General features: G+C 42.4%; 1 protein-coding gene across 6 annotated transcripts in view; it reads left to right on the forward strand.

Annotated features, from left to right (window-relative positions):
* tub (TUB bipartite transcription factor) overlaps positions 1 to 21919 on the forward strand; it is a 368210-nt gene that overhangs the window by 296004 nt on the left and 50287 nt on the right. For 4 of the 6 annotated variants that reach the window (XM_080190162.1, XM_080190167.1, XM_080190166.1 and 1 more), the window contains one exon: positions 12660 to 12797. The exons of 1 other annotated variant lie outside the window; for it this stretch is intronic. In XM_080190162.1, the coding sequence (XP_080046288.1) occupies positions 12660 to 12797 (138 nt within the window). The remainder of the gene's footprint in view (positions 1 to 12659; positions 12798 to 21919) is intronic. One more of the 6 variants, XM_080190165.1, reaches the window with a different exon arrangement.

The raw sequence follows: 21919 nt of genomic DNA on the forward strand, positions 1-21919 counted from the left end.
GATTGTCCGTGTAGCATCCCATTTCAGCAGTTCAGGAGCTACTTGTATCCTTTCCAATTAAGTTGTCCAGTCTAAGATCTTTTCCCTTCTTTCCAAGGTAAATATCATCTTTCCTTTTAATTTTGAAACTTTAATACAATTTTTCCTTATCGAACAAATCATTGTATGATCTGACCCATTTCTCATATAAGAATGATTAGTAATTTCTAACTCCAGTGGTTTGTGTCAGACAAAGATTGTTTTATAGCTGACCATTTCTCAAAGTTATTAGGTTTGACTAATTAATGCCAGTTATTAGGCATTGTGACGAGGCTATAAAATTACCTTTGGCCAGACATCACTCTGGGAATTTAAATAAGAATCAGGAGTTAAGATAACTCAGGCCTCATTTCTGGAGCAGCAGGTGAGATTCCAAGTCAAACCCACATGTAGTCCAAGCATTTAGCTCAGACCCAGCAGAGACAAGTTGAAATTTCTTATGCAATTATTCTGCAACTGGCATTCAGATGTCCAAAGGAGTGTGTCAAAATTCTGTGCCAACAGCATGGTTGGACATCAGTGGCGAGGTGTGCAGTGCCTTTGCGATAATCCATGCTGTAAAGCAAGGGTGCGTTATGGCTCTCTGACTCTTCAATATCTCTCTTGCTGAAATGCTCAAGAAAGCCACCAGAGACATATCTGGAAGCATTAAAGTTAGGTTCCATTCTTGGAAGTTCTCTAATCCCTCCAGCCTCTATCAAAATCACAGGATGAATTTCCCAGACCTTTCTACTGTCAGGATCTTTCAGTCCCACCGCAAATCAATGACTTTTGTCTGGCAGGTGGAAGGTCCTGGCCACAGAGGCAGTAATGAGCAAGCCGATGTACTAGCTGCTCACTATAAGGAATACATTTAGACCACGGCAAACAAATTCTTGCGTGCTGCTAAAAATTTTGAACTCTAAATCAGTGTCCCCAAGACCAAATTTATCTTTCAGCCAACACTAGGCACACACTATGAAGCACTGGAATCCTTATAGTGCAGAAGGAGGCCAATAGGCCCATCAAGTCACAAAGTATCTTACCCATCTGATCCTATGCACTTACCATGGCTAATCCACCTAAGCTACACATCTTGGGACACTAATGGGCAATTTAGCATGTGAAAATCTGCACAGCTTTGGAGGAAAGTGGAGTACCTGGAGGAAATCCACAAAGTCATGGGGAGAATGTGCAAACTCTGCACAGACAGTCACTAGATGTAACTGTTGATGCTAGCAGTTTCAAGGCTGTAGAAAAATCCTCAAATCTTGATAGTGTGCTCTTGAGTTGATGAAAATTTCAGGACATGCATTCAGAAAACAAATTCTGCCCATGGCTGACTCTATGACCATAGCTGGAATCAACGTAGTATTAAGCTGAAGACTAAAATGAAACTCTACCAGGTCCTTGATTATGGTGCAGAATCCTGGATCTGCCATAGATGCAACATCAAAACTCTGGGAAACATCACCAAAGACTCCTGAGGAACAATTTGACAGCAGGACACAATTACAAACAATAATGCCCTCCAATCATGCTGGACTCAATAACATGAAGCGGGTCTTCCAGAGAATTCAAGTCAGATCAGTAGGCCATGCCACCCACATGGATTACTGCAGAATCCCCAAGCAGGTCTTCAATAGGGAACTGTCCCAGTGCAAATGACATCCAGGTGGTCTGTAAAATGAATGAGGACGTCCTCAAAAAGAACCTTGCAAATTTCTGCATTGCAGACCATCTCTCTTGGGAAGAGACTTCAGCTAAGTGGAGGAAAACACTAACGTTTAGTTCTTCTTTTGAGCACCATCAAGGGAGCTGGATTGACTCAGTGGGCAGCTTTCCTGACTCTGAGCTGGAAGGCCGCACATTCAAGAACCACTCCAGGACTTGTTGGCTAAGAAGGAACCCAATCACTGGTGCAGACAAGCCCAAGTGCATCAGTGGTGATGCCCAGCCTGCATAAATGGGGTGGGTTAGTGGCAAGGAGGGCATCTGCCTCCAAAACAGTCCCGAATCAAAAAATAATGTTCAATATCAGGGTGTAAAACCAACTTTGTGGCAGCCCCATGTAACCTGGGAAAAATTGAAAGAGGAACCAATCATGTTTCAAGAACCACCCAGACCAAACTCAGAACATGATGACTTGCCCAGTGAATGTGCAGAGTTGGGGCAATTGCAGAACCTCCCAAGTATCAACAAGAATGATATGAATGTTCATCTGGCAGTAGAGGTACTTCAGTTGCAAGCAATAAAAGAACTAACATCAGAAAGTAAATCAAAGAAAAGGTTTAATAAAGAAACTTCATTATTCTAACACTTGAGGCCACACCCTGGGCCATACAAGCTCCCCACAATTCCCATCTGCTTCTTATTTATACTGAGTCAGCTGACCACCACATCATTCTGTCACTGGTTACATTGTCTACCTGGTCAGCTGGTCAACTGACCCTCACAACATGTTACCATTGGTTACATTATAACAGATCCAGTGTTATCACTGTTTGCATTTTAACAACGAATTGCCAGTTCTGTGAACATCCATCCTAATCTTGCACTGGACTCGAGGAAGGACCCACAGACAATGATCAAATAATTTACAGCTTGGACATACTTGACATGCCAACCAGCTGAAGGTCGCACACTGCAATGCACATTGATAAAATAATTTGATAACAAAAATTGGAAATCACCTCCTTTATAAATCTGCGCAATTACACTGTCAGCACAAACTGATAATGTGTATAATTATGATAATCTGTAGACGATGTGCTTTCCAAACTACAGTCACATGACACAACTACATTATATCCCTCACTCACTGTGAAGTGACCCTTCATAAATTGTATAAAACAACCTGTCTGTATTAATGTACTGCATTAACTGTTGGAGTATACAAATATTTGTTGAAATGCCCTGAAGAATCATCTAACATTTAGCTATTTGTTTGTGAGTTTTAAATGTTATGTTTCAGGACTAGTGATCTAATATAAATCTTCTACGGTGAAAGGGGGTGTAAAGCGTTGCTGGATCGAGCTGGAAGTTCTGAATTTGTTATTCTTTCTGTTGAGATTTTTTTCATTTAATCCAGTCTTACATTTTGTAAAGCACTGCTGGATAAATTGCTGCAGATTTCTTTTCAAATGTCCACTATATTAATGGCTAATAAAGTATGAAACAATTAAATTAGTCACCTTTATTTTAATACTTTAATCTTTCAGTACTGAAATTTGTGCTTAATGTGTGTAAATACAAACAGAGAACAGTCAAAGTCAAGAAAAGGCTTCCTCACCTCCCTCAGGAATTGCCAAGCTAATATCAAATTGTCCCTTGAACACTGCTGAGAAATAACCTATATTTTCCTCTTCAGTGGTATCCTCACTGGAATTATATGTTTCAGGACTTAACCTCTCCTTCGATTTAATTCAAATTTAAAGCCTTGTGATATTCCCGTTTCTGATTATTAGCTCGCTGCTAGATGAAAGTGGCGAGTGGGGTGTATGGCTGGGGTGGTGAAATAAATAATTGAAAACAACTTAAAAAGTCTGGGCCTCAGCAGAAGTTGTCTTTTATGCAAAGGGCTGAGAGGTCTGATCTCAAAGTTTTATGGAAACATAGAAAATAGATGCAGGAGAAGGCCATTCAGCCCTTCGAGCCTGCACCACCATTCAATATGATCATGACTGATCAGGCACTGAGTATCGCACTCCTACTTTCTCTCCATACTTCTTGATCCCTTAGCTGCAAGGACTATGTCCGGCTCCCTCTTGAACATACCTAACAAACTGACCCCAACAGCTTTCTGTGACAGAGAATTCCACAGGCTCACAACTCTGAGTGAAGACGTTCTTCCCCATCTCAGTCCTGAATGGCTTACTCCTTATTCTTAGACTGTGACCCCTAGTTCTGGACTTTCCCAACACAGGGGACATTCTTCCTGCAGCTAGCCTGTCCAGTCCCATCAGGATTTTATATGTTTCTATGAGATCTCTCATTCTTCTAAATTCCAGTGAGTACAAGACCAGTCGATCCAGTCTTTCTTCATATGTCAGTTTTGCCATTCTGGGAATCAATCTGATGAACCTTCGCTGGACTCCCTCAATAGCAAGAATATCCTTCCTCAGACTAGGGGCCCAAAACTGCACACAATACTCAAGGTGTGACTTCACCATGGGCTTTGTTTTAAGAGGTGGCATGCATCACTCATGTATATAAACAGACAATAAAACAGGATGTGCAACATAGCTGGGGGTGCCAGATCCATCACCTGAGGTGCCATTACGCTTAGCTTCACAGGCTACCCTGAAGTGTGAGATAATGCCATGACCTGAATAGTCTGAATACTAGGGTTTCTCTTCCTGTCGGCCAAAGTATCAGTGGGGAACACATCCGTGCCAATTCCAAGAGCCTCCCAGCTATTATACAGATGGGATTAATGCCCCTCTCACACAGAGTGGAAGGCCCACCTTGCGAAGCTGCAGGCCAGTCCAATTGGCCAATAGCACTCTAGTCCCTGCAACAACAGGAGCTGCGGTGGACAGAAGAGGAAGTCTATGGCGATGCTTAACCCCAAGACCTAGGATTGGACAGCAAGTTTTCAGGATTCCTGTATGTGGAGGGTGTGTAGCATTACGACACAGAGATTAATTCCCTTTACCTTGCTTCATAATCTGGTAGAAGTGTTTGGGAAGGTGTTAACTGTTCTATGTAAACATTTAGAGGTTCATTAATATAAAGACCTGACACTTTAAGTGAATAATTAACAAGTTATTTTATTTAACCAACCAGGAACTTTAAATCAGCAGCATTTTTAATTAAAGGATGGTTCGACTGAAATGCTGTTCAAAATAAAGACAAAGATCATTCAGTACTAAAACAGTCATAACAGAATCATAGTCACTCTCAGAAAAACTATATACAACCAGGTGTGATGGTTTGGAAAAAATTTGGAGTTCTTCTGTAGTTGGTTGCTGTTTGTAAGCACTGCCTGATTTGGTACTTTTCACTGGTTAGAGGGTGAGTTATCCTAAGACCTATCCAAAGCTGGTAGAAAGAACAGCCTTTAACTGCTTCAGTTGCTCTGGCCCTGCTCCTGGTTGTACTCCTGGCTCAACCCCTGGTGGAACTGAACTCAAGGCAGTTGAGTTCCTTTTTATAATCCTAATGACCTATCAACATTCCTGTACTCAGATTGGCCTGCGGTTGACAACAGCACCAAATTCAAACCTGATAGGGCCCCTTTAGCCGAGTGTTTTCTTTAAGCTCAGAGGTTTAATGTCACCAAGTCTGATGCTAAGTCCCTTTGAAACAAATGTTGCAACCTGGAATCTGTGTGTACTCTACATTTAAACACAGATTCAAAAACAGCTTTTAAAGGGACCACGCGCTGTTTTCTTACGCTCTAACATTTTTTACAATTCTTTTATATCTTTATAAACATTCTTTTTATCTTTTAACGAGTCAACTTCTCAACAACTGGGGGTGTTGGAGAGAGGCTAGAGAATGAGAGGGAGTTCCATTTGTGAACTTTAAGGGAAAAAAATACCCAAAGTCCGAAGGGGGTTTCTAATGGCGTTTTCCCCCTGACCTCTAACCTTCAGCCTGAGGCCTAAGAATGATCATTTTTGGGCTTCTCCCACACCCAGGAAATCCTTCAGCCAGCCTAGAAATTGAGGCTGGGTGGGAAACGGCCCTTAAGTGGTCAATAACAGGGCCTCAAATGGAACAAGGGCAGGTCGCCAGTCCATGGTCTTGCCTGCTCCTGCAAAACATCACTGTGAGTTCCAGGTGGGTAGGAACACAGAGAGAGAAGCACATTTCTTCTATTTCCACCCCCCTTCCTGTCAGCCCCCAACCAAATAGCGTGCCAGTGGGGGAGCGTATTATTCAGGCCCAAGGTGATGGGCAGTGGAAGTCCCACTACAGAAACCCTTCACTGGATGTAAAGAGCTGCAGTATCACATGAGGGAAGGTTCTCTCCATCACTGGCCTCGCAAACAGTGGAATTTCTGATGCCTCAAAAAAGAGGTCTGAAATATTTTCAGATAGTTAAACATTTAGAAATGATCCTTGTAATTTGTATTTGTAATAGCTTCTGGGAGAGAGGGAGGCACCTTATGTTTTTCACAGAGGTATGGTGATAGTATTTGTACTCCAAGCAACAGTTAAAGCAAAGCTACAGATTCTGATCTAGATTTACAAATCATCACTAACAGTAGTGACAAATATGCCCTAGTAGGCTGTGCTCTTTGGAGTATTTATTATTACACTTGTTATCATCCTTAAACATTGTTGTGGAAAGAATGAGTGCTAAAGGGTTCACTGCTTGCAAAGACCGATTAAAGCAACTAAGGTTAGGGGCAAAGTGTGTTGTATTGATGCATTGTCGATTCAAATATTCAACTCACTTGAATGAAACAAGTTGCTGGACAGATATTGTGAACATGAAGTTTTATTTAAAGGTCATGCACTGAAATTGTTTCCTATATTTTAGTTTTAAATGCATTTTCCATTGTGAGTTCAATGCCCTAATCACACTGATGCTGGCAGAAGAGAGACGGAAAAGGAATGGAGATCCAGGTTATCAGTCACTCTGTTAGTCTCCTATATCAATTGCCTGATATTAGGCAGTAGAGGTGAGCCCCAGAAGGCTGAGCTTTAGCATGGGGGACAGTAAAAACTTGGCCATTATTCAGGAAAACCTTGAATCAACATATGTGCTGGCTAAGGCTGCCAAAGTCAACAAGGACATTAATTTTTGTTTTTCTAGCCCGTTGGGAACATTTGTGTCTTTGGCAAATCTGATGTCTACAAATTTATCAAAGAAGTCATAAATATATAGTACAACAAGATCAATGGCCCAATCACTTTGCCATAAACAGCAGAAATAAAAGTTCAGCAGCGTGTTGGCACAGTGGTTAGCACCACTGCCTCACAATGACAGGGACTCCGGTTCAATTTCCAGCTTGGGTCACTGTCTGTGTGGAGTTTGCACGTTCTCCCTGTGTCTGCGTGGGTTTCCTCTGGGTGCTCCGGTTTCCTCCCACAGTCCAAAAGACGTGCTGGTTAGGTTTGTGCTAAATTCTCCCTCAGTTTATCCAAACAGGCTCCAGAGTGTGGCGGCTCGGGGATTTTCACAGTAACTTCATTGCGATGTTAATGTGTAACAATAATGAATGAACTTTAAATTTTTAAAGAACAATCCTACAGTGCAGTTGATTTTCCCAGAGTCAGAAGGTCAACTGGCTGTCCCTTCCCACTCCCATGAAATCCTGGCTCCAGTGTCCCATTCGATCCGAAAAGAGTTTTACTCACTTCACAACGATATGTGACCACCAGCACAGCATTGTACCAGTCAAGGATAACTTTGTAGAAGTTCTCCCTATGCGCTCATGTCATGCTGTCATCTATTCCAGTTTTATCTGAAGGTGAATTCAAAATTGCCACCTCTACAGCTGTGAGGTACAGCCATGTGCCAACCACGGGCAGAGGCTAAATGTAGATACAGCAGAACTCATGCCACAGGCAGAATTCTTACTGGACTTACCATTTGGATTTCAAAAATGCCTGCGTCTATTTCTGCCCTGCACCTCATTGCTGATTTTTCAGAATAATTTCTTCCTGCTGCTGGGCTTGCCACATCTGCATGCTGAGGCCACTGCTTCCACATTCAGGCTGGAAAAACCATGTCAAGTAAGAGGGCGAATAGGCCAGAGAAAAATTAGCAGAAGGACCAGCAACAAAACTGCTGTGCCAGGCTGTAATTCCAGGTTTGTGCAAGAAGTGCCACAGCTTCATTATTTTCACTTAAAAATAAGGGGCAAGGGAGCAAACTCTGTTAACTAACAAGCCCAAGGCACTTTCATGCTTAAGTTCTTCCTATAATATCAATCGCCATTTTATATTGGACAGCTGCTGATATTGTATCCAATGACAAATATACAATAGAGTCTCAACCTAATTTTCAAATCTCATGTGGTACATTTACTCCCCTCACTGTCGTGTATAATGTTCGTATTCTGAGCTGGCACAATGCTGCCCCTTGGTGGTAGCACTTTGTTTCAAAAAGAATGCTTTTTTTTAAAGTGATTCTTTGACAGGAGGATTAAGTGTGCTGGCTGGCTGCAGAGATTCTGCTGGGTTCCTGGTTGTCCTAAGGTAATAGAACCTTGCATCAGAGTCATCCAAGGGGCAGTGGTCCAGCCTCATACCTGTACTGTCCCGCTATTTTAGCGAGCAATGAGCAAACACTTCTTACTGACTCAGCTGGTTTTTACATGTCTTCTGACTAACTTACTGATACCTTCTTCCTTTCAATTTACAGGCCTGTTCTATGGGAGGATATAGCTTGCATTTAAACTTTGAGCAAAAACTAAATGTTGTGAATTGAATTTTCTGAGCTTAGAATTTGAAAACGACAAGATTGCTTTAAGCATCTCACAACGAAATCTCTTTGAATACAAATCCCGTGGTTTACTGAAACTAACATAACTAACATTGTGACATGTCATTTGGATTTTAATTACAGTAGGTATTATTGTGTTATTGGGTTGTAACCTCTGTGCTCTAGGGCAGTGTAACTCCTCCAAAGATCTGCTGGGAGTCCCTTTCTTCCCCCAGGTAAGAATTGCTTGGCTGTTGCAAACTTCCTCTGGGCAATTTCCTTGCACAGGGAACCATCCAAAAACTTGTGATTTAAGTTGCAAACTTTGGATGGTTCTGACTGTGTTACGTCAATAGTTACCCAAAAAAAGTTAGAAGGATTAAAACTACTGCTAGCTTCTGGGTAACTTTTATACAGATCTGGACCGACCTCCCCACAGGACTCCAGTTCCGTCACCCCACTCCTCCCAACCCGCACACACACACACCACCGACCCCCCCCCGTACCCATCCACAAGAGCTCCCCACTCAGGGACTTCCAAATCCCCATGCCCACAAAGACTCCCTATCCCCCCATGGGATTCCTCCCCCAGTAGGGATTACCTTCCCATTGGGCTTCCACTCTCTCCCATTGATCAACCCAACCTTTCGCCCAAGGACCTGACCACTGTCCCCTGCTCTCCCCTCCTGAGGCCTGACCCGACCACCCGTCTTCCTGACACCAACCACGAGGCCTGGGCCATGCCTCCTCCAGCCCCAACAAAAAAGGGGGTTGGAACCATACCATAGAACGCCTACAATGCAGAAGGAGGTCATTTGGCCCATCAAATCTGCACTGACTTTCTGAAAGACCATCGATCCCAGGCTTTCTCCTCCGTTCTATTCCCATTACCTCATGCATTTACCATAGCCAATCCAACTAACCTGCATATCTTTGGACTGTGGGAGGAAATCAGAGCACTTGGAGGAAACTCACTCAGACGTGGGGGCAACTGTGCGAACCCTACACAAGATCGGGATTGAACTCAGGCCCCTGGTGCTGTGAGGCAGCAGTGTTAACCACTGTGCCACCGTGCTGCTCCTTACATCCTTACATGCCGCCTCCTTACATCCGACTAAGCTGCTATCGACCCTAGGCATCTTGGGATCCAATTTGGATTGCCACTCAATCTTTGAAACTTCTAACTAATCCATATGAGGCGTGATCTGTGTCATGTGGAAAGGATTAAATTCACAGCACAATAGGGCTAAGAAATGTAGGTTTAATATCTGGATAAAGGTTAGGAATTTCTGCTAGGTTGCATTGGTTATATTGGTGCAATTTTTGAGAAATCAGCTAAATTAGTGCAAAAAAACACAGAATTTTAAGTGCAAATCATTCAGTGAAAATCAAGTTCTTGCACTAAATATGGCTATAGAAGTTGGTTCCCTCCCACAAAACTGATTAAGTCTCCTATTTGCAGACTTTCAAAAACACTTTAAATTTAACTGTTCTTCAGGTGCAAGGAAATAAATAGCCACATTTGAGAAGCTTTTAATGTCAATTTTTGAAACTGATTGACTGCACATCAGTGTAACTAATAATTAATTATTCAAAGTCTTTTTTTATTTTAAATTTTTACTCCATTCTTAAAGTTGTAAAGCCAGAGCTCAGAGTGAACTGCGCAGACTCGAGTCAATCTCCTTGCTTGTTCCAAAAAACAAATTCAAATTGAATCCAATTCAAGGTCCTCACAAGAGAAACAGACAAGACCCAAGCTGACAAGATAAGGAATTGCACCCAATCCTGGGCTTGATCCGATGCTTGATCTTAACCAAAAGGCCACTAAATCATCTTCAGTTAATTAAAATTGGGTTACCCATGTGGTGAACTGACATTCTTAATAAAAAAACCTTTTTCTTTTATTAAATCAGTTTTTGTCTGTGTTAATAAAACCGCATGAGGTTAAATATATTAAGGATTTTTTAAAAGCATAAAAATATATTTTCTAAAGCACTATTTAAGTATGCTGTTTCAGCAGTTTTAATGTTTGATGATATGTTAATGGGTTTGAGTGGAAATTTGAGAGGAAAATAAACTTCTGAAAATGAACACAATTTGTGTCTGGATCACTGATCATGTCCAAAGAGGAAGAACTTAGCAAACCAATGTGGTTTTGTAATGAGATAGTTTAACATTATATTGCTGAAAGATTGTGTTGCTGCTTCTCTCCCTTCCATTTGACCTCCTGGCTAAATCTGCTGCCAGGTGCCCTCCGGCCCTGAATACCCAGCTTGCTTTAGTTTATCCTCTATCTCTCCTTGTGTTCTTTCTGAGCTCACCTTGTTCATGAGCCCCAGCTCCTTTTTCCTTAGCCCAATCACAAAGGATTTTCTTCTGAGCCTGCATGCTAGATGATACTATAAATGGTTCCATCTCCTCAGGCACTGTCACCAATCCCTCCGTCCTGGTACACTACTGCCGCATCTCCAACCTTCCTTACCTCTCCAAAATCTGTCAATGTGTTTCTGCTTCCCAAATCTGGTCCCATCTCTCCCACATATTGATTTTTAATTCCTGCTCTAATCCTGAAACAGCTCTAACCAAAGTCACAAAGGATCTGCTTTGTAACTTTACCCACAGTGCACCATTCTTTCTCATCTTCTGTGTAGCGTTTGGTACCATTGGTCTCACAGTCTTCCTTCAAGATATCCTTTCCAATGTCCAGCTCAATATGGTGATTCTCGCTTTCTTCCACTCTTACCTATCCAATTGTGGTTTCAGCATTTCCCACAATGGCATCTCTTGCCAGAGTCCTCCAACAATCTATCTTTGGCCTTCCTCTTAACTACAAGCTGTCTCTCAGCGGCACCATCAGTTGACAATGTGGTTAGCTTCTAAATGTATACTGGTGATATCACGCTCCAACACCTTTCTCAGCACCTCCACTGTGTTGTCTGACACCCTTCCTGCATCCAGTCTTGGGTGAGCTGCAATTTCCACTACTTAACAACTGGGAAGATCAAATCTGTCATTTTTGGCTGCTTTGACATAGACCATCCACTTCCCACCAAATCCATCCAACCCCCTCCTCAGCCATTGTCTTGGGTTCAACCACATTTGCCATGGTGAGCTATTGAACCTAGAGCTGAATTTCTGACTACACAACCCTTCTAACACAACAATCACTGACTTCCAACTCTCTGACATCACCTTCCCCTACCTCAGCATTACCTCTTGCTGAAAGCCTCATTCGTGCCTTTTGTCACCTTCAGACTTGATCATTTCATGTCAGCCCATCCCCCACCCTCTGTAAACTTTGCCTCACTTCGATTGCTCCTAACCAATTCTGTCCTGTGCTATCCTATATACTGTCTTGTCCTGTATCCCATTCTATCCTAACCTGTTGTGTCCAGTTCTATCCTATTCTACCCTATCCTACATTACATTCCATCCACTTATCGTCTCTTTTCTTAATGCTGTATGTTGGCTCCCAAGCCCCTAAAGTTCAATCTGAAGTTCTCACTTTGGCCTTTGCCTGTCTTTGTAACCTCACATAGCCCTATACCCCTCCAGATTCTCTACTCCTCTGATTCTAACTTCTCCTTGAGTTCCCTCCTTCCAGACCCTTTACCCGACTCAAAGTCACTGGGGCTTCATATTTTGGAATTCCCTGTCTAAACTCCTAAAGCTATCCACCACCTTCTCTCCCTTCAGACCCGCCTTGAAACACAACTGCCTGGCAAAGCCTTTACCCATTTCTAATAAGTGCTTCTTCAGCTTGATATCTGTTGTTGCCTGATGCAACCTTTTTGAAGTGCCTTGGAATTATTTTCTACACTGTTTATTTGCAAGTTGTTAACTACTTCCTGAGTTGTAACATTTGACAAAAAAATGTTTTAATCTATTAATCTTGCAAGGAATCTATACCAGGTTTAATGCGGCTTCAGAATACTGGGATAGTTGGAATAAAGGTCAATATTGTTGGTATAACTATTATGTCTGGGATAATAAACTGAATTAAACTATATTAATCAATAGTAACTGAATAAATGTAATACAGGGCTGCTTTGTGTCTTTTTCAAGATATTCTTTCATGCTGTCTGGTTATAGAGGAGGAATATGGTTTGAAATATTCATTTCCTTGTTAGCTAAAACCTATTAAAACTGTTCCGCTGTTTTGCTTTTTTTCCTGAATTATTTCCCTCTGCGTTATTCTTATTTCTGCTCTTTCTGTCTCTCCTTATCTCTCTCTGTTTTATCCAAATATTTCACGCAGCAGTGCAAGAAGCCGAACATGAGGATGTAAAGGTTGTAGCAGATGTGCAAGTCCCAAAGCCTTCTAAAAAATCAAAGTCCTCAGCTGCAGGTTCACAAGCTGCCAACCCCAAGAAGGAGAGAAGGGGTAAACAGAAAGGTCAGCCTGTTTCACAAGAACTGCATGCAGACCACCTAACTCTACATTAAAGAGCATGCCTGTCTGTGATATGGAAATACACTGCAGTGGCTTTCCTTGAATTGTACCTTAAACTGACAATCGCAGGAGTAAGTGATGACTTTGAAGCATGTCCTTAGAGTTCCTACGCAGTCCCAGAATAAGGTCTGTGGAAAAATATGCAAAAAAAAGTGTCCAATAGAGGGAGGAGTGTCATTGCTCAGTGTAATTTATTTGGGTCGTGCAAATATATTGTGATTTGTCGAATATGACATATTGTTACAGTATGAAAAAGATAATCGAGGCCACAGGTATGAAGAGAATGGAGCGTTCCAAGTTCTATGATAAATTTGTTGACTAATTTTGCAATTGTTTCATTTGCTATCTATTTGTTGAAGCTATTTTTTTAAATGAGAATTGTAACTGAAAATAATGGTTCATAAGTTTCTTTTATATAGGTTTATTTGTTAGGGTCACGAGTAGGTTTAACACTAATACTGCAGTGAAGTTACTGTGAAAATCCCCTAGTCGCTACACTCCGGTGCCTGTTCAGGTACACTGAGGGAGAATGTAGCATGGCCAGTGCATCTAACCAGCACATCTTTCTGACTGTGGGAGGAAACTGGAGCACCCAGAGGAAACCCATGCAGACGTGGGGAGAATGTGCAGACTCCATATAGAGAGTGGCCTAAGCTGAGAATTGAACATGGGTCCCTAATGCTGTGAGGCAGCAGTGCTGACCACCGAACCACTGTGCCACCCTCAGTGTTTGTAAAATAGGTAGAGTGGGGGGGGGGGGATGCAAATAAATGCTGCTCTTTTTAATACCATTTTACTCAGTTTGCTCAACATTTGAAATAATTTACCAGCCAAGAGATGAAGTCAAGGGTCAAGGGGGTGTCGCCAAATGTATTTTTTAATTTGATTCTCCTTGGGCTGTGCTTCTTTGATTTGATTTGATTTATTACTGTCACATGTATTAACATACAGTGAAAAGTATTGTTTCTTGCGCACGATACAAAGTATACCATTCATAGAGAAGAAAATGAGACAGTGCAGGACGTAGTGTTACAGTCATAGCTAGGATGTAGAGAAAGATCAACTTAATGCAAGTTAAGTCCATTCAAAAGTCTGATAGCAGCAGAGAAGATGCTGTTCTTGAGTTGGTTGGCATGTGACCTCAGACTTTTATATCTTTTTCCAGAAGGAAGCCAGTGGAAGAGAGAATGCCCAGGCTCCGTGGGGTTCTTAATTATGATGGCTGCTTTGCCGAGGTAGCAGGAAGTTTAGACAGAGTCAGTGGATGGGAGGCTGGTTTGTGTGATGGATTGGGCTACATTGGAGTCTTGGCAGAGCAGGAGCCACACCAAACTGTGATACAACCAGAAAGAATGCTTTCTATGACGCATCTGTAAAAGTTGGTGAGAGTCGTAGCTGACATGCCAAATTTCCTTTGTTTTCTCAAAAAGTAGAGGCATTGGTGGGCTTTCTTAGCTATAGTGTCTGCATGGGGGCAGCAGGACAGGTTGTTGGTGCTCTGGACACTTAAAAACTTGAACTCTCAACCCTTTCTGCTTCATCCCCGTTGATGTTGTTTCTCTCACACCACTCAAACTGTATTCTTCACTTTCAGCAAGAAAAGGTTGACATCTCCCAGCAATGGAAAATGATTATAGGAAGTAGCTCCTGCATATTGTTTTCCAGTCACCAGACACCCTCAACCAAAACCGAGGCCTGAACATAATTGTTGATGTCCCTCAGTTTCCAAAGCATTGATTTTATAGATGGTTAGATGTGGAACTTGAATATTCAAACCAAATGTGTGAATTGGCAGCTTCCCTAATAGAGTCAGACACAATGAGGCTGATTGTTATTGTGTTGCAAAATATTAACCACAATGGAGTGGATAAATCATTAACACTTGTAAAGTAGCCTTGAGGCCTCAATTTGGTGAGCTCTCTTGACACCCTGAAACTTGCATGTAAATTGTAATTGAGGGCAGGACATCAAACTTGCTGGCTGTGCATTGCACTGCTCATTCACCAAAACTCAAAATTTGCCCCGTGGTTCTGCTTGTGGATAGTGGAGAAAATTGATGTAGCTTGGGGTTGTGGAAGTGACATGGTGCAACAGTGGTTAGCACTGCTACCTCACAGTGCCAGAGACCCGGGTTCAATACCAGCCTCCGGTCATTATCTGGGTAGAGTTTGCACATTTCCCTATGTCTATGTGAGTTTCCGTTGGCTGCTCCAGTTTTCTCCCAATGTTCAAAGATGTGCAGCTCAGGTTGATTAGACATGCTAAATTGTCCCTTAATGTCAGGGTAAATATGTGAGGCTACGGGGACAGGCCCTGAATAGGATTGTTGTCAGTGCAGGTTTGATGGGGTTGAAAGGCCTCCTTCTGCACTGTAGGAACTCTCTGATTCTATTTGTACAGTAAAGGGTTAAAATCAGATGCACATGATGCTGATATAAAAATGACATGATACCATCTGATTGAGTAACTGAGATCTGGAGGGAGCGGAAGTCCTAAAATGTACATAGTAGCTGTAAATAAAAAGTAGTGATTTCAATAAACTATAGTCTTGAGCAGCTTATTTGGGGAAGAATGGACAAGCCACAAAAATTGGCATTAGCTTGAACATATGACAAAACATGATGACAGAGGACAGTGAGTGAAAGACCCACAAAAATACAACAAGAAGCAGCTACAGACCTGGCAAGTCAAGAAATCCTCAAAAGAAGGACTAAAGGAACAAATTCAAACTCATCAAAAAGTCAAAATATTGCGGGTGCAGCAGATGCAAGCAGAAACATGGACCTGAAATATGAAGGGAGCACAAACCAGAATCAACAAGCAACACCAATGAAGCAGCAGTTATCCCAGGGCTTGGTACAAGCCAGAACATCATTAGGTTAAAGCTCGGAAACAGACCTATCAACCCATTGTGTCTATACTGGCCATCGAGCACCTAGCTATGCTTATCTCATTTTCCAGCACTTGGTCAATAGCCTTGTATGTAACGACATTTCAAGTGCCCATCTAAATGCTTCTTTAACATGGAATTCACACTAACACTCTCAAAACCATTCTGGAGCACTGAAGGCTTGTAATAGGCTCAGCACTGGAATAACTGGAAGGAGAGATTTCCCAGATATAGAACCACTTCTGGTTTGCACAAAAAAAACAAAAGGATCAGGTTAGTACATTATTTTATGCAATTGGAGCTATTGCCAACAATGTAAAAGCAAGGCAGGGAGTTGAGGAGACTTTGACTTCTTACAAAGAAATCATGCAAGCATTTGATTCACATTTGAGGTTTTCAAAAATTTTAAAAGGGCAAAATTCAACAAGTTTAAAAAAAACCAAATGAGAGCATGTGTTCATTCACCTATGATCTATAAAGCTGGCAGAAAATTGCAACTATAGAAAATTGAGGGATAAGTTGACTTGTGATCGAATTAGTTGGGGTCTTCGGTGAAGATCTACTAGATCTCTTGCAAATGGGAGAAGATTTAGCTCCAATCAACGCAGGAGAAACTGTGAGACAAACTGAGCAAAAAGCTCAGGAAACAAAATAGTGCGTTTGTTCATGAGTAAGATGAGGTGCCATGGAAATGAATGAGTGAGGCCACCCACCCTGTAACCCAACGCATTTACCATGGCTAATCTATCTAACCTATACATCCCTGAAGAAGAGTAAGTTAGCATGGCCAATCCAGCTAACCTGCACATCTTTTGGACTGTGGAAGGAAACCAGAGCACCTGGAGGAAACACATGCAGACTCCACACAGACAGTCATCCAAAGCCAGAATCAAACCTGGGACCCTGGTGCTGTGAGGCAGCAGTGCTAACCATTGTGCCATCATGCCACCCCTAGACATAGTGTGACAATTACTAAAGACTATTTATTAAATGAAAGAAAAGACAAAACATGCTAACAGGACTATACTGCTGTAAGACAAATAATCATCAAAAGTAATAAACATACACACAGAATTATCCCTTGTTCCAAACTAGATCCTGATACCCGAACTCCGTGAGACTTCACCATTCCTCAAACAACAACTACCTTAAATAAATTTAGAAATCAAACCCAGCTTATAGTTATCAAAGAATGCCAAGAGCATGATCCAGCCTGGGAAGTACCTTAGCCTGCTCCAGTGAAGATAAATAGACTGCCTTTACAAAATAGCAGGTAACAGGGACAAGAATAAATTTGAGTGATCAAATATTCTGAAAAACAGTCTAGGGAAGAATTACTCCAGTTGCTTGATGCTGCAAGTTATAAAATGCATCTAAGCACAGCATTCTACATTGTTACCCATGGAAGGTGGAGCAAATCTTCCTTCTACAGGCCCCACCTTTTCGGAATCATGTAAGTGCTAGAGCTTTAATCTTTTAAATTTCCCTCAATTATCTTTATAGGGCGGAGGGAAGAATGGAAGTTAGACAGTTTCCTTGGAGGTTTTTCACATAATCGCAGCCTCTCCCAAGAGATTAGATAAAGAGGGAAAGATTTATAATGATGGATGTGGGCACAATATGTTTGGAAAGAACAGGCTTCATCAGCTGAATAGCCTTTTTCTTGCTGGAACATTTCCTTAAGCCTAAGTGCCAATTTAATATAATTTACGCAGTAGGTATTGGCATAGCAGTCCAATTATGTGTGGCTTTTGTTATATGCAACATTTCAACCACCTTTGCCTGTTATAAATGACTGTATTTACAATATTGCTACTCCAAGTAGCTCTTTAATTCAATGCATTCTAAGAAAAAGAAATATGTGTACAATCCCCTGGCCAACAAAAGAAAGGAATATTTTGTCTAATTTTTCACTCTAAACTATGTGTTCTTAAACTGATGAAATTTAGAATGATGCTATTTTCTTGCTCATTGTCCCAATTGAGAGAGAATTAATTTTCTTTTTGCCCCAGAGGGTCAATCTGTTAAAAGGAAAATGAAAGTACTTTAATTAACTTTGCAATAATCTCCCTTATGATGTTCTGTTTTGACCAGTCCCCATTTGCATGGTATTATAAACAATCACCCAGAACCTCCGTTCCCCAGAAGGGTGGTCATATCCAGGCGTATCCCAGAAGATGCACTGCCACAGAAGTCCCCACACAAGGACTTCACAGGAATTGGGATTTATCCCAGAAGATCAAACTTTTGATGGACAATTTGGAATTGATGCAGAGCCTTAGATACTCTGACTCTCTTAGCTGGAAAGCTTCTGGGAAAAATTAGGGGGATTAAAACCACTTCTAACTCCTAGGTAAGAATAGTCCTGACAGGTCCCCTGGCACCTCCCCAACCAATCACCCACTGGACCCCACAACTATCCGTCTCCCCCAAACATCTCACCCCTTACTATGTCCCAACCCACCCACTGCCACCTAACCACCCTCAACACTTCTTCACCCCTCCAACTTCCTATCCTACCTCCAAACCTTGCTGCCTCCATTCCTGACCCATTCAACCTTTCCCATGCTCCCTGCACCATCCCACAAACTGGTCACCCACTTATGGTGTGGTGATAAAGTGGTTAGCAATGGTGCCTCACACCGCCTGAGACCTGGCTTTGATTCTGGTCTTGGGCAACTGTCTATGTGGAGTTTGCATGTCCTCCCCATGTTTCTGTGGGTTTCTTCCAGGTGCTCCGGTTTCCTCCCACAGTCCGAAGATGTTCAGATTAGATGTACTGGCCATGCTAAATTGCACCTTTGGTGTCCCAAGATGTGTAGGTTAGGGGGAATAGTGGGGTAAATACAAGGGGTTAAGGGGAGGGGGCTTGGGTAAGTTGCTCTGTCAGAGTTGATGCAGGTTAAATGGGCCGAATGGCCTCCTCCTGCACTGTAGGGATCCTATGAATGGAGTCTTCACTTAAAAAAAATGACCTTACACTCTTACCTTCTCCTTAGCTTCTCAAAGTGGCTGGGGTGATTAAATATACCTGCTTTACAGTAACTAGTGCCATTAAAAAGGGGACATGTCTTTATTCCCCCTGACACTGCGGTCCTGCACTGAAGAGTGCCAGGTGTTAATACATGGCTCAGAAAACAACCTAGTTTAAGTAATATTTAACCATGCATACACAAACACACATGCACACACATACAGGCACACACACCTTCCAGCTCAGATGCGTACACACATGTGCACATACACACACACACTTCAACACACAAACATGCACGCACACACATTCCAGCACATATCGGCACGCACTGCAGCACACACAGGAATGCGCATACACACACTCCAGTGAACACGTGCACACACATGCACACTCACACCAGCACTTGGGCATAACATATATGCACACATACACACACACACACACACACACTCCAGCACATGCGCACACGTTGCTTATACCTGCACCAATGCCTTCACTAAGATAGAACATTACAGCGCAGTACAGACCCTTTGGCCCTCGATGTGTACAGCATGCAGTACACTGGCAGCGTGTGCACATGCGCGGATACCATTTTCATAATAAAAACAGCCAAAAATGCTGGAACTATTGGAGCCACAGAGTGTTGTTTTGCAGCCTTGACCTTCATTGATGCATTGTGCTGCATTTTGGAATTTATATTCCACCTTTGAAGCAAAATGATTTATTCTGCAGCAGTGGGGGCAGTTGAAAAGTTAAAGTGGAGCAGCTGTTGGAGGTTACAATTACTTTAATTTTTATGGTTTCTTTAGTTAATAAATAGTGACTGTAACCCAGCAGAGCACTGCTAATAACATAGGAATGATTTATCCCTTAATACCACTTATTTGCGCAAATAATAGCGGCACTGACTGTCAATGGAAAAGATTAACTCTAATCTTGAAGTACGGAGGTTATTAAGTAAATGCTGAGATGAATCTTAATTCCTTTAATTGGCTACTGTATAAACACAATGGCAAACAATGCTCAACCATGTGTTTGCCCACCCCTACCCAATATTTCTGTACGTACGTACAAATTTCTGGCATTAATGTTTACACAAAATCTCAAGGTGCCCACAAAAAGGGGAGTCTGCAAGGATGAGCCCTTGTAATATTGCTGCAACTGATTTTGAAATTCTGGCACAAAGTAATATTTTATTCTTGTGTGGGAGGCACGGTGGCACAGTGATTAGCTCTGATGCCTCACAGTGTGAGAGACCCAGGATCAATCCCGACCTCAGTTCACTGTCTGTGCGGAGTTTGTACATTCTCCCTATGTCTTCACGGGTTTCCTCCGGGTGCTCCAGATTCCTCCCACAGTCCAAAGATGTTTAAATTGCTCCTTAGTGTCGGGGATCAGCTGGGTTAAATGGATGGGGTTATGGGGATAGGGCCTGGGTAGGATTGTGGTCAGTGCAGACTTGATGGCCTGAATGGCCTCCTTCTGCACTGTAGGATTCTATGATCTGTTTTTATACATCTCGATTTGCACAGGGTTTACGGGCAGAATACCAACTTCTGACAGTAAATGAAACAATCCATTTCAGTAGCTCCCAAAATGTTTACCTTTCTTTAGAACCAACTCCATAAAAATCCACATGAGCCCAAAACAAGGATACTGAACCCAACACAAGGGGCACAGGTTTAAGGTGCGAAGGACAAAGTTTAAAGGAGATATACGAGGCAGATTTTTTACACAGAGAGTAGTGGGTGCCTGGAACTCATTGCCGGGAGAGGTAGTGGAAATGGGTATGGTAGTGACTTATAAGGGGCATCTTGGCCATACATAAATAGGATGGGAATAGAGAGATATGATCCCCAGAAGGGTAGGAGTTTTAGCTGCATGGACAGAGCAGGCTTGGAGGGCCTGTTCCTATGCTGTAATTTTCTTTGTTTTTTTTTGCTTCTTTGATACCTATAAACTTCTCTGCCTCTCTCAGGCCTCAGTTACAGTATGTTCTGATTCCTTCCTCTTTGATATTCACCTTCTTCTATCTGTCTTTTGCATTAATTTCTTTTCTAATTGTCTTTCTTTCCTCTTCCCTTCTGGTTGCCTCTAACCTTCCCTTTTTGCTCTCTTTTGGGTCTCATCTTCTCCATCTCTTGAAGGGCTGCACGGTGGCATAGTGATTAGCACTGCTGCCCCTCAGCACCAGGGACCCGGGTTCAGTTCCAGCCTCTGGTGACTGTCTGAGTGGAGTTGACACATTCTCCCCGTATCTGCGTGGGTTTCCTCCGGGTGGTCCGGTTTTCTCCCACAGTCCAAAGATATGCAGGTTAGGTGGATTGGCCATGATAAATTGCCTCTCAGTGTCTGGTGGATCAATAGGATAAATACATGGGGGCTGGGTGGGATTGTTGTCGGTGTGGGCTCAGTGGGCCGAATGGCCTCCCTCTGCATTGTAGGAATTCTATGATATTTCCATTCAGTATTACTTTCCAGTTTACTCATTTCCCTTTTGAGTTTTTTTGTGCCTGCGTCAACCTAATTTCTAATTTCACATCTTAATTTTCTTTCTTCCATTTTAACGCTGAACTTTCTCCTCTTCCTCTTTCAGATTTTTCTTTCCAGTTCCCACCCACGCCCCCCCCACCCCCCACCATCTTGGTTTTCTCTCTGCCCCTTGTTTCTCTTCCCTTCACATTTTCCTTACTTCTCCATAAAGGAGATGTAGGAGGCAAGTTTTTTACACAGAGGGTGATGAGTGGCTGGAACTCACTGTCGGGGAAGAAAGTGGAAGCAGATATGATAGCGACTCTTAAGGAGCATCTGGACAAATACATGAATAGGATGGGGATGGAGGGATATGGACCCCAGAAGAGTAGAGGGTTTTTGTTCAGTCAGGCAGCATTGTTGGTGCAGGCTTGGAAGGCCAAAGGGCCTGTTCCTGTGCTGTAATTTTCTTTGTTTTTTTACTTTGTTCCTGAACCTCCCGCTCTTTTTTACCGAGTGATGAGAAAGTAGCTGCTCAAATCAGCTCAAAGCTGAAGTAGACTTGAGGTTGATGGTAGTGGCTGTGAAGAAATCTGAAGGAATGGTCAAAAGGATGACAGCATTTGGGACGGTGCAAGGGAGCTAATTGGCACCACACAACTTTTAAGTTTGTGCAGGCTTTTTCTGAGCCATTCTGCACTAGAGTCTTTATATATCTCATTTCCC

Source organism: Carcharhinus amblyrhynchos, chromosome 6 (assembly GCF_965287045.1).
Source record: "Carcharhinus amblyrhynchos chromosome 6, sCarAmb.v2.hapA, whole genome shotgun sequence".
Taxonomy (NCBI): Eukaryota; Metazoa; Chordata; class Chondrichthyes; order Carcharhiniformes; family Carcharhinidae; genus Carcharhinus; species Carcharhinus amblyrhynchos.